The following is a 13,571-nucleotide window of genomic DNA, read 5'->3' as shown; positions in this document are numbered from 1 at the left end:
GGAGACACAAAGAGAAAGTGAGCCGGACCTCCTGCTGAAGTTTTTTGCATGTAAAACTATAATTCATCTGTATAAAATGTGTTTTGCGTATATATTTTAGGGTGTCTTGAAGGGATTAATTGGACTTACATAATTTCCGATCAGTTTTTGTACGTTTCAGTTTTCGTCAAACCTTTCAGAACCAGTCAATGACAAAAATTGAGGTTCCACTGTATTACGTTAATGAATGTTTACTCTGGCAAAATGTATAGGTTAAACATATGAACAAAGTTCTGGGGTGTTTGGACTTTGCCTTCGGTGTTCTGTGGATACAATCAAGAAGTCGAGTTGCCAAGGAAACACTTACAGGGATAGTTCGGATTTTTTGACACAAAGTTGTATGGCATCCCCATCAGCAGTGTGCTACATCAACAGTGACTCCCCCAGTGCATGTGTCTTCTGGTGTGAGACATCGTCAAGACACTAACAAGGAGTGAAGTTAGTAAATCTCAGCATCTGTCAGTGGACTTTTACAAGTGTGTGTGAGTGGAGGGGCTGGGGGGTGCTGGTGGACAGATGGTCGTACAGAGGGACGCTCTAATGAGCTTTTCTATTTAAATGAGTCAGAGGAGGGGGGAGGTCAGTCAAGCAGTGATCAAACTCACTTTTCCTTTTTTTTTTTTTTTTCATTTGCAAACTCAAGTCACATGATCACCTGGTCAGCCTGGACATTAATCAATCCATCAGTGTTAGACTGCAGTCGTCATTCGTCATGATAACAAGGCATGTTGGACAACTGTATGCTTCCAACTTTGTAGGGACACTTGGTGGAACATCCTTTTTCGTTCCCAATGCACAATGCAAGCTTCACAACGGCATGCTTGGAGGAGTTTGGTGTCATCAGTCACAAAAACTGCTGTAATCCAGATGAACTGAAATGAGTATATGAGTGGCGATCAGAGACAGATTACCTGTTGATAAGAGTCTCAGAGTAAATCTCAATTATGTTCAGGTGTCTCTACGCAAGCAGGAGATCGCAGATCGCCTCAACGCGTGGATCATCTTCAATGAGAAGAACAAGGAGTTGTGCGAGTGGCTCGCACACATGCAGAACGAAGTGGCGCACACCTCCGACCTCAACATTGAGGAAATGGTGGAGAAGCTGAAGAAGGTATGAGGCAATGACACGCCTACTTTCTGCACTCCAGCAATAATAACATAAAAACGGTCTGAGTGGCATTCAGGCGACGTCTGAACTTTTGATTGTTCAGGAGGCGACAGGTGCACAAGCCCCAGTGGGGTTTGTTTTGTGTCGTGCTTTCGTCTTTCCATTTGTCACGCTGTAAGGGGGTATCCAGGACAGGCGTAGCTAAACTAGTGCTCTTTGTCTGTCATTACTTAAGCCAGGGGTGCCCAAACTTGTTCCGGCGATGGTCACAATACAGAAATGGGCCACTTTGATACATTGTGTACATTAAAGATGCTAAAACCAATATAGGTGACACAGCAGAGGAGTGTAATATATAATATCATGTAATACAGTTTATAAAAAATATGCAGAGGGCCAATAAAAACCATACTAGAGGCCCCTGGACCACACCGTGGATACCCTTGCTTTCAGTGTCTACATTTAGTGTTACGCCCCAACATGTTAGACTTCTGTAAAGCTAACTATGCCCTCAGTGTTTGTTTCGTAGCAATGATAACCATAATGTTCACTTCAGCCTCAGTAAATCTAACAGTGAGTTTTTTTTTTACTGAACGAGCCTTTTAGCCGAGACAGGTTAACCCATGCAAAACTATCACTTGTGATTTGTTGGTTGGGTACATGCAAAGTAGTACACGCTTGTCCCTCCCATTGTCCTTTCACCTTGTTCACCTGCAGGACTGCATGGAGGAAATCAACCTGTTCAGTGAGAACAAAACCCATTTGAAGCAGCTGGGAGAACAACTCATCAGCGCCAGCAACAAGACCAAGGAGAGTGAGGTCAACGACAAGGTGAAGGATGTCAACGACCGCTGGCAGCATCTGTTCGATCACATCGAGGCCAGGTAAGAGGAGACACTGATGATGAAGGCTGTGTCCCAATTATACTTACACTTAGTCTTTTGAGTGCATAAATGCAGTGCACTGTCAATACCTGCAATCAAAACACTCAAAACAGTTGAATGTGTGGTGCTGGACTCGAATCGAGGGTGGTAAGTGTCCAACACTCCGTCCTCTCCCTTTTGACCCGTTTAAGGGGAGGGCTGAGCAAACTTAAAAAGGACAAAAAAGAAAATAAATATTGCGATCGTGCGCAACGACAGTAATGGATTTGGTACTACAGCACTACACTGTCAGTGTAAGTACACAGTGTATTTATTGAAGTGTACTGACGCAAGTATTCCATCCTGCTGTTGGTGTGCATGTGTTTAGTGTGCACTGCTAACTTGTGGCCCAGCATGCACACTACACTGTGTGAATGCGCCAGATAATTTGTGTTTGGACAACAAAGAAAAGTGAGGTTTATTAGCTGTTACATTGTCTAAAATATCACTGTCAGCTCTGCACTGCTGCTTTCAACAGTGAGGGGTGGGTGGGGTGGAACCCTCCCAGCAGCCCCCTCCCGTCTGGGACTGACCTGCATAACAAAGCATGTTAATGAGGCGCACGACCACGACCACCATGCTGGAATGTGCAGATGTCACATTGTGAGCACCATAGAAGCTTCTGGAAAGAGTAAGCCGGCGTCAATATGGATCGTCAGCATTTTACTTTCATTTGACTTACATGCTTGTTCATGGTTCTGATCATAAGAAGGCAAACATTATTGGTACTGGTATGTACATTAAACATATAGTTTAGTCACAACATCTTTAGTATGTTATTTTGTTCACTTAGTGCCATCTTGCTAGGTGCTAGCATGCTATATGGCATGATAAAAAATCCCCATAGAAGTGCACTTTTGATACATTGTGCTATCCAGGTGTTAGCATGCTAACTGTTAGCATGTTAGCATTAAATTGCATACGTTTACATAGTATAATGTATATACTGCACACTTGGCAGGTGCAAGCTTTACGTTTTAGCATTTTATACATCACATGCCGTTTTAAAAACTATTTTAAGAGGCAAAGCCCAAAAGTCCGTCTGAAACACTGGGCTAAAGCGTGGCTACAGGTAGCAGGCATATTATTATGAGTGTTGAACGTGACATAAATGGGCCAAACACGGTGAGCTCTTCCACCTGTAGTTCAGAGACCAGATGCATTCTGAGATTTAAGTCCCCTGTGTGGGTTAAAGCCTTCTAAGCAGATAAACGTGAGCAGGGTCTCCACAAGCTGCTTATGCTCGTCCGGAAGCCATTTCTACATCATCAGGTTGTTGTTCAGGGCCAGAACCCAGCAGAAGACTTAATTTTTAAATTTTAACAGTTATAATGTTGTCTGACCTACCTAAACGCTAAGCTAAACGGTCTTTGTCCCCCAAAACGAACAGAATTGTTTTGTCAGGTGGCCCATTGCTGACAGAAGCCTTTGTACTGGTTTGTCTTCTCGGGGTCCACCATGGTGTGGCACAGCTTTCCGATGTCCTCACTATGTGCACCTGACACAAGCGTACAGCCTTCAATGTTGCTGGTAATGCCATGACGCTGTGAATGGACAAAAATGGCAGATGGAGGTCTCCTTCTGACAGCTGCTCTGTTTGACCAGAATGTTCCACTGATCTAAATCCAGTAGCAGTAACAACACCTGTAATCTCAACAAGAACTGGACCAGCTTTAACATGCACTCGCTGCTTGTTAATTGTCTTCTTTATGGCGCAGGACTGCCAGATTTTGTCTCCTTTGTGGACACATGTTGTTTTCTTTGCGTTGTAATAATTATCTGCCTTCTTAAAAAGCATATTGAAACACATGAGCATACACGAAACATCACATTGTGTAACAAAACATGCATGTACATTTTCTTTTTTTTATTACTTCAAGGAAGTAATTAGTTATACAGGCGCTGCCTGGTTTATGGCGTTCTAAGTTTGCCTGTTTCATGATTACGTATGCACTCCCATTTACTTAATTTTGGTTGGTAAACAAGAGACTCGCTCAAGAACTACTTGCAACTAGAAGAATACACTATGTGCGGCTCGCTCGCAGTAACAGTACTATTAACAGTGGACGGTCGAGACCGTCATTATTCAGGATAAAGATGGTATTTTAAGGTCGGCCCAGACGTAAGGATGACGAGGAGGCGGTTGATAAACAATCTCTTTTGCAACAACAAAGCAGGGCACTGTTGGCAAACTCTACTGTCCCCCTCCTCCCACAGCCACACACACAGTCAAGACACGTTCAAAGACGGTCAGAAATCGTCAAACAGCAAACTGCCATGTTGCTGATCCTCTGAAAGCAGTGCAGTGGTCTTAATATTGACATGGAACCGTTGCTAGGCCTTTTATTTTTTTATGACTGTTTGACTAAGTTATTGTATTTAGTGTTTGATTACTGTATTTCATGTGTTCTGTGTGCAGTGTAAGTAACTTTGGAGTAAATTTATGTTCCAATGAGGTATAGATTCGACTTACATCAAAACTGGATTTACACAGTCTATAAACGGAACTTGTACATAACCCAAGGACCACCTGAGCTTGTGACCTCTACCGGAATACTTGAGATCACCGTTTTCCTGAGAAGGAGTAACCACAACTCTTGTTGACTAGCTATTTAGCTTCCTGTGAAGTAGTAGTGAACAGTGGCATCCAGATGGTTGATATAGATATCAGTGCATAATAATGCTCCGCATTTCACCCTCGGTAACGGAAACGGTGTTCTAACTTTTGAAATAGTAATTAATTAGATTATACGTTACTGGAAAACTAACGCCGTTATGTTTAACTGTTTGTAACGATGAGAATGTTGTTTGTCAGGGGATAAACTTTCCACCAAGGGCCACAAGGTGACAAATGAAAGGATGCAAGCTCGGCTTTGATATTTTGTTATGCTAAGAAGTGACATATATTTCAAGGAAAAAGACTGCATCTCAGCTTTGTGATGTCGGTGAAAAAGCGTATTTGTATGAACTTGGGTTTTTGCTCTTTTTTTCTTATTTGTGCTGTTGTTTCCAAATATTTTCTTATCAAATAATCTTTGTAATTTACTTTACTGTAATGTTATGACTTAATTGCCATAATATTTTAACTTTAACTAACCTAATTTTCCAAAAATGACATCTTTAATATCTTTATCTTTAATATCTTTATAATATTTAATCTTTAATATTTCATCATTATGCTACTAAAATGACAGTATTTATTTATTATGACGTTATTCTTGTAAAATTACAACTTTTTGTCGTTACATATTGTGACTTTACTGTACCTTCTACTGCGGATTTTTGCTGTTTTTTTTTTTGTTTTCTTGTGGCACGGGCCAATAAAAACAGCCACAAAATAGTCCCCGGTCCGCAATTTGGACACCGCATCGCTATGTAGTAGTGGTCATCATTAGTTTGTTAGCTGCTGAGAAGTTCCCAGAGGAGATCTCCAGTTGTATGGTGTTTCTTCATCCAGCTGTTTCGAGGAAGAGAGGGAGAAGGAGGGATAGGACAGCCAGGGGAGGTGTGTGTGTGTGTGTGTTAGGAGGGGTTCTAGTGAGCTGATGATGAGCCGTCGCCATGGAGTCCTTTCCTCACCATCCTGTGAGTACCTCTCATCCGCATCCCAAGAAACCGTGATGCTCACACAAACGACTGGGCGAGCTGTTAGCACAGAGCAGCTAGCTAGCTTCTTGTTTCAGCCAAAGAGGAGGGATGAACCGCAGGGCTGAAGGGGGATGGGCCGGGCTTTGTCGCTGCAAGCCGACACATTTAGATCAGATTTAATCCAGCGTCTCTTTGCTGTGTGTGTGCGTGTTTGTCCCCATGTAAACGCTGTGGTGGCTTGGACAGCAGGTGTATGTGTGTGTGTGTGTGCGCGAATGTGTGTGTGGAGGCGTCATGTATGTTGTTGTAAACACCACACACACGCACTTGTGATGTGTACTTGTTACATACTCTGGTTTTGTGTTTTTAAATGATCCGTGAATGACAAAAATCATTGAAAACTTCAATGTATGCCTAATCAGTTCATTAAGAGACAATTTGACATGTATAATCATCATTCATCCTGCTTTCCTGCCACCTGGTTGACTGGGCGGGTCTGAATACACACACGTGTGTGTCAAGTGGTGTACTTGCGTACTTGCACTTAAACTTTGAGGCCATAACTGCATTCACACTGACAAGTACGGCAAAATGTAGTACACTGTCAGTGCCCGGATGGAAATGGTGAGTGTGCAGTAGGGGTGTTGAGATTTTGTGAGATTAAAACGTGACAAGATTTGACAAAAAACGATATCACAATAATAAATAAATGAATTAATCGCATTAGAAATGAAAATGGATCGATCATTTTGCAAACAATGGAAACAATAGTCCAATGAGGTTCATTTGGTCTATCATTCATACATTCTAAACAGTTGGAGACTGAAACAGACCAGAGTTGGCTAGTTTTTCATACCTGACAGTTTCGACTGCTCACTTGCAGTCGAACTTGCCTAAATCAAACATATCCACCCGACTCCGTTTTCCCATCTGGGAAACAAAACTACACAGACGCAGAGCCTTCGTTCTGACAGTCAACCCTCACTTGGACGTTTGGTCGGCAAAGTAAATTAAAACGGAGCAGAGCAAAATGCTGTGCATTCACGAAAAGCCATTGCAGAAGAAATACTGCTCTTAATTAAGGTGAAAAGCCAGCCTTTCAAGAAATGCTGCAAATGTTTGGCAGCAAGTACGAAGTGCCTGTGAGGAAATATGCGAATTCCATAACTTTATAGAGTGAAAGATGACATATTAAAGATTGCAGTATTATGACACATTATTTATTATTATTATTATTATATATTACCGTAACCGTGGTTTATTTGGTCTCAAAAATAATTGTTTAGTGTCAATTTGGGGGGCAACAAACATTTCTAAAAGCACTGGCATTGTTTTTTGACTCAGTCATATTTTTTCCATATAATTTTCTTAAAATTAATGTTAAAATCTGGTGCATCTTCTCATTTTATGAGTTGGGAGTCTTATGACTCCCATTAGTGTGCAGTGATGGACACTTACCGGCCTCTGTAGTTTCCTTCTTGACTATGCAGCAGAAGGGGAGAGACTACCAAACAAAAAGTGACAGCCTAATCTGCCTCATTTGAAGATGTCAAAGTCAGCTGGGATAGGCTACGGAAATACCCCCACGACCCTAGTGAGGACAATTGGACAAATGAATAAATGAAAGAATGAATGACTGTACAATGGAGACAAGGGAAAAAATAATATATTAATGGAGCAATGCCAATGTCAAAAATGGTCCGTCGAGTGTTTGCAATTCACCATTAATAGAGAGAACAACGGAAATATCGCGATTTGTAATTTCCATTAGGTGTACAAGACAAGTGACAGTAATGGGTTTCACTGTCAACATTCACACACTCAGGAACTAAGTACACAGTGTACACAGTATACTGTACTTACTGAAGTGTATTTCATTACAGACACAGCAAAAGAGTCAGAGGAAATCACCCACATTGAGTGCACGTGAATGATGTGATGAAGGTCACTGGGCTGCGAGATGAATTGGAATGCAGCATCTATTCTTTTTAGGATGTAGGTCATCACCCTGCTACGTACGCCTTGATGGCTGCTCTTGCTTTGCATGTGGGTGCGTTTGTGTGACAACAATGGACAGCAATGTTCCACACCTCTTTTCTACAGCTACTGTTACTGTCGGCATGTGACCTCATTTGTTACCATTAACAATGGACATTCGAGGACATTTCCTTCACTATACAGACAATGAAAAAACTTTTGGATTTATTAATTGCTTGAAGAATATATACAGTATTTCAACAACTCCAGCACATGGGTTTGTCTCAAATGGAATACTTCTGTCCTATACACTTCATTAAGTGTACTATGCAAGACAAGTACCAATACGACTTTAAAATAAAAAAACAGCAACTATTTTAACTTCTTCCCATAATGCATTATTCCCAGCAGAGCAGTTCATTGGCCAATGGCTGCCGGGCCACCAGAGGGAGCACATGAGCGCTCGAGCCTTTTGAGTGTTAAGTTGCTGTGTGATGATTCCAGCCTTCTGTCTAAGATGACACCGTGAGTCAGACTGTTATATTGAGTAATGACCTCCTGCGATTTCCGATGACAAGCTCGTCATCAGTTCCCTTATAGCTCGTGATTGGCTCCTGCTGAAGAAAGAGCTACTGTTTCCTCACTGACGTACTACGCGAGCGGCACAGTATTTAAACGCTTAGTAGCAGAGGAGATTAGACAAGATTAGAACATTGTCATAAATCAGCCACGCAGGGTTCAAAGTTTTAAGAAAAAAGTAGCAGCTTATACACTGGTAGTTACGGTAATTAAATAGATTTCCTGTTACTGGAATTGCTGTTACATTTAACGCCGTTACCCCAAACTCTGAATATAACACAAATGAGTACTGTCCATGCCTGTTTTGAACAAACTTCAGATGGTTGCTGATGCTCAGGTGGTTCGCAAGAAGCCACTGGCCAAAGACTTAAAAGCGCAAGCGCAAGACTTCCTACTCAGCCAAAGTGCATGCAACAGTGTGTAGTATGCAATGGAGCAGTCTGGCAAGTAAGCAAGTGAGATTTACCGTCAGTTGATCAATTAATCACTGACTACTGTGCCGAGGACTGGATCTGGCCTACTAACATGACGGCCAAGTCCGCCATGATGTACTACAGAAGTAGTAGTCAAGTAATCAGTCTTGTGCTTATTAGGTGGGATCTTGACAGATTAAAACGTGACAAGATTTCTTGTTCAGAAAAAAAAGAGTCGCCAATTAACCTAACATACATGTTTTTGGAATGTGGGAGGAAACAGGAGTACCCGGAGAAAACCCACACACGCACGGGGAGAAGATGCAATCTCTACACAGAGATGCCCAACAGAGATTTGAACCCAGATCTTCTTGATCTCCTGACTGTGTGGCCAACATGCTAACTGCTAATCACCTGAATTAAAATGAACTTGATCGTTTTGCCAGTGTCAAAATATTGCCGTGTGCATGTGTGACTATTTTCCTTGTCTCTTGCCTCCAAACAGGCAAGAAGAGTGGTCACTTGCACGTTTGTTCCATAGAACAACGGCAGGAACGGAGTGAGCCGGGTCTCAGTGGGTGGAGGCGGGGCCGATAGCATACCCACAGAGTGCAGAAGACTGTGACGTGGTAGAAATTAAATTAGTAGATGGTAATATATTGTCATAATTAAAAAATATTTTTTCATTGTACTTTTCTTAAAAGTAATGTTAAAGTCTCGTCTCCTTCTCGGAGACCCAATCATGTGTATCGTCTCGTCTTGTGAACTGTGTGTCTCGTGACACTCCTGGTTCTTATAGAAGAAGACGGGTAGATGAAGTCAAAAGACATGGTGTGTGGTTTGTGTCCTCTCTGAAGAAGAGCATGGTGTTATATTGTAATGAGCAGCACAACCATGAGATGCCTTTTCTTGTTTGCTGTGTTGAGGGTGAGGAAGCTAAAGGAGACTTTGGTGACAGTGCAGCAGTTGGACAAGAACATGAGCAACCTGCGCACGTGGTTGTCTCGCGTGGAGGCCGAGCTCTCCAAGCCACCGGTCTACGACGTCTGCCACAGTGACGAAATCCAGAGGAAGCTGGCCCAGCAGCAGGTGAGCCGCTTCCTCCTTTGTTTCGTCCATGCTCGAAAAGCTGTCCGTCAAACATCAAGGAAGCTGTTGCCATGACAGCCAGCTGGCAGCAGGAATAAACAAATACACAAGAGTAAAATAACATCACTATTGAGCTCTAAAAGTCAAAGCACTGCAGGAGCTTTGGAGGAAATACCATCTTTCCACTCGGACTATTTCTCTAAAGACCTCTTGTTGTGGCCTCCCCCTAAGCTCAGTCTGTCCGAAGATGGAGGTACGTTTGTGCTAAATCCTTATAGACGTGGGCCCAGTTGTACACCATAAAAACAAAGTCGGTGGTCTGGATGAGGATCAGGAGGGTGTTTCTGGAAAGTTAGAGAAGTAGACGGGGCCAGGTGATGAAGAGGAGGCGGAAAACATAAGTGAAACTGACAAGAGGGATGAAGAGACTTCCAAAAAGGCTGCAGGTGTCTCCATTAGTGGATGAGGTACGGATGAAATGATTCCCGCATGGATGAGCTCTTTAAGCTCTTTGCTGTCACCATGGCAACCAACAGGAGGCGACAAGGGCTGGAAGAGAGGGGTGCGGGGGGTGTGTGGGTTTTGGGGGGTTGTTGTTTTTCAAATGGAACATCAGCTCTACCTGTCTGGTTTGTGAACAGTAAAACAAAAAAAAAATCACTGGACATGATGGAAAAGTTGTACATAGTTTTAAAATAATAAATAATCACTTTCGGTTTTCATAAAACTAAAATGTAAGACAGACTTGTGCAAAATTCTGAATTCTGAAATTTCAATTCAATTCATTTAAAGAATTGGAATTTGAATTGAACTGCCTCCACCCCACCTGTTGCAGAATTGGACAGGAAGTGGAATTAAGTTCAATTCAGATAATTTTCTTATAACTAAGTAACGGAGAATTTCTCACGTTTAACAAAGTTATCGGCTTAAATACTAAAAATACTTAATTCCCTCCATTTGGAATACTTGGATGACGCATTCTTGGAAATTAAATATTTTTCCACCATTTTCAAGACATCAAATTAAATTATCTGTTTTATAGAAGATGCTTTTATTCCTAATTGTTGATTAATTATTAAATTCAATAAAAAATTAAAATACACAGTAATGTGTACATGAGGTTCATATTATTAGTATTTCCATGGAATATATAAAACAGTCATTCATAGAATACACTGTAAAGCATGATTCTTGAATAAACCAAAATTATCAGTTGGGATTTCATGTAATTTCAGTTCTACTTCCTTCAAATTTGAATTGAAATTTTACTTCCTGTTTGCAAGCTCAATTCAAATGAATGGTATTGAACTAGAACTGGAATTTGAGAGACATTCTCAATTCAATTCAGAATTTTGCACAATCCTGGTAATTGTGTCCTTTGGCCTTCAGGACCTGCAGCGAGACATTGAGCAGCACACGGAGAGCGTGGCATCAGTGCTGTCACTGTGTGACGTCTTGCTGCACGATGCCGATGCCTGCGGCAGTGATTCAGAGAATGACTCCATCCTGCAGACCACCCGCAGCCTGGACCTCCGCTGGAGGAACATCTGCGCGATGTCCATGGAGAGGAGGATGAGGTGAGCTTCAGAACCTTCTCACCACGATGTCAACTTGTTAAACCGCTATGTGTCACTCACATGATGTCTTCATCCACCTTCCTGGTGTCATCGGCCAGGATTGAGGAGACCTGGCGTCTCTGGTGCAAGTTTCTGGACGACTACGCTCGCTTTGAGGACTGGCTGAAGGCGGCCGAGCTGACGGCGGCCAACCCTGACTCAGCTGATGTCCTCTACACCAGTGCCAAGGAGGAGCTGAAGAAATTTGAGGTGAGCAGTCTACTGAGATGTCAGCTACGACATCTGCAAGGATGAAGAAATTGTAGTGGTTGTGCCTCAAATGTAATACTTGTCAGTACACTTCAATAAGTATACTGTGTACATTGTGCACCAATTTTGACAGTGTAGTGCTGTCCCAAATCCATTGCAGTCATTGTACTCTACTTCTTCTTCTATCCTTTTTTTAATAGTGTAAGCTCCTCCGCTTTTGCTGCAGGGCCATTAAGGCAACTGTTGAGGGTGCTAAGTGACCATCACTGCACACTCACCATTTTGACCATGTTGAGTGCAACATCCAGATACTGATATTTTGCTGTACTTCTTAAGTGTAAGCAAACAAGTGCACCAAATGAGACGCAGCCTGTGTCTTAACCAACCGAACAAACATTGCGGCTGCCTCATTGTCCTTCTTGCTCTCTTCTCAGGCCTTCCAGAGGCAGGTCCACGAGCGTCTGACTCAGCTGGAGCTGGTCAACAAACAGTACCGTCGCCTGGCCCGGGAGAACCGCACGGATGCCGCCAGCAAACTCCGCGTCATGGTGGCCGAGGGAAACCGTCGGTGGGACGGCCTGCAGAGGCGGGTGGGAGCCGTGTTGCGCAGACTGAAGGTGAGACCATTAAAACAGCCTTATCTTCGTCTTCCTCGCTAAGCTCTTTGGAAGGATGTTGGTAGGAAGCTTCCAGAGAGCAGATGGAGCGTGTTTGTGTTGCTTGGCTGGTTGAAACATAAGAGGATGCTGACCTTTAGAGGTGCACTGCACTCCAACATCTCATAAAAAACTATTCATGCGGGCGGCAAACCAGGGGTGACATTTAGCCTAGCTTAGCATAATACCAGTGAGAGATAAGTCACACGAAAGATAATTTCCACATTCATGATGTTGATAATGCATCCTCATTTATACTCCATTGTTTTTCCTGCTGTGGTCAGCATTTCACGTCTCAGAGAGAAGACTTTGAGGGGACTCGTGAGGGGATCCTGGTCTGGCTGACAGAGATGGACCTCCAGCTCACCAACGTGGAGCACTTCTCTGAGAGTGACATTGACGACAAGATGAGGCAGCTGGACGTGCGTCCCCCTGCGTTGGTCTCCACTGTCATCATGCTGTGACTTGAAATCAAGCGTTGCTCTTTGTTTGTGCGCAGGCGTTCCAGCAGGAGATCACACTCAACACCAACAAGATTGACGCCCTCATCGTGTTTGGGGAGAACTTGATCCAGAAAAGCGCTCCTCTGGATGCTGTACTGATCGAGGATGAGCTGGAGGAGCTCCACTCGTACTGCCAGGAAGTATTTGGACGTGTGGCCCGCTTCCACCACCGCCTGGTCCACAGACGCCCGGTAAGTCGCCTCACTCCTGCCAAGAAAATTGTCATTCCAGACTTGTCTTTCTCAATCACCACCTTCTTCAACATGGAGGTGCTTGAGGAGGAGAGGGAGCTGTCTGATCTGGACAACTCTCCTGAGCCCAGCAGCGTCCCCTCTTGGAGGGACACCTTTAAGAAAGACAGCACCGGACGTCAGACCATATGTCATCTCCTGGTGCCGCCTCTGGAGCATTCAGGGAGAGAGACTCCCGTTAGCGTGGACTCCATCCCGCTAGAGTGGGACCACACGGTCGATGTTGGAGGGTCTTCATCACACGAGGACGACGAGGATTCCACCTTCTTCAGCACCGTGTCAGGTAACACGGATTCCTCGAGTCCACAATGTCGACACTCTTGCAAGTCTTAATCTGCCCACTTTCTTCCAGACTTGACAGTCAGGGAGAGCACATGCTCGTTTGGTCATGCGACTGTTTGGGCAGTGAACGCAGCATTGGGTAGGCGGCAGCCTACTGCATGCAACTGCCTTGCTATTTGGTCACAAACATCCTGTTTCCTCACAACACTAAACAACATTTGGTTTCTTCATTTAGTGACGACTAAAGCCTCATTTCCTCCAAGCAGTACCCTTTGTTTCAGTCTGGTCCATTTCTCATCCGTTTTTGTTGGGCTACACATTTCAGTAATCCGCTATG

At 43.4% G+C, this 13,571-nt stretch overlaps 1 protein-coding gene across 1 annotated transcript in view; it reads left to right on the top strand.

Annotated features, from left to right (window-relative positions):
• syne2b (spectrin repeat containing, nuclear envelope 2b) overlaps positions 1-13,571 on the top strand; it is a 130,962-nt gene that overhangs the window by 109,609 nt on the left and 7,782 nt on the right. Inside the window, exons 109-117 of the mRNA XM_054796979.1 lie at positions 992-1,150; positions 1,865-2,031; positions 9,554-9,716; positions 11,106-11,293; positions 11,392-11,542; positions 11,977-12,159; positions 12,483-12,620; positions 12,698-12,892; positions 12,971-13,235. Coding sequence (XP_054652954.1) covers positions 992-1,150; positions 1,865-2,031; positions 9,554-9,716; positions 11,106-11,293; positions 11,392-11,542; positions 11,977-12,159; positions 12,483-12,620; positions 12,698-12,892; positions 12,971-13,235 — 1,609 coding nt within the window. The remainder of the gene's footprint in view (positions 1-991; positions 1,151-1,864; positions 2,032-9,553; positions 9,717-11,105; positions 11,294-11,391; positions 11,543-11,976; positions 12,160-12,482; positions 12,621-12,697; positions 12,893-12,970; positions 13,236-13,571) is intronic.

The sequence above is a fragment of the Dunckerocampus dactyliophorus genome, chromosome 13, assembly GCF_027744805.1.
Source record: "Dunckerocampus dactyliophorus isolate RoL2022-P2 chromosome 13, RoL_Ddac_1.1, whole genome shotgun sequence".
In the NCBI taxonomy this organism is placed as follows: domain Eukaryota; kingdom Metazoa; phylum Chordata; class Actinopteri; order Syngnathiformes; family Syngnathidae; genus Dunckerocampus; species Dunckerocampus dactyliophorus.
The sequence above is the reverse complement of the archived record's forward strand: the minus strand, read 5'-3'. Positions and strand labels throughout refer to the sequence as shown.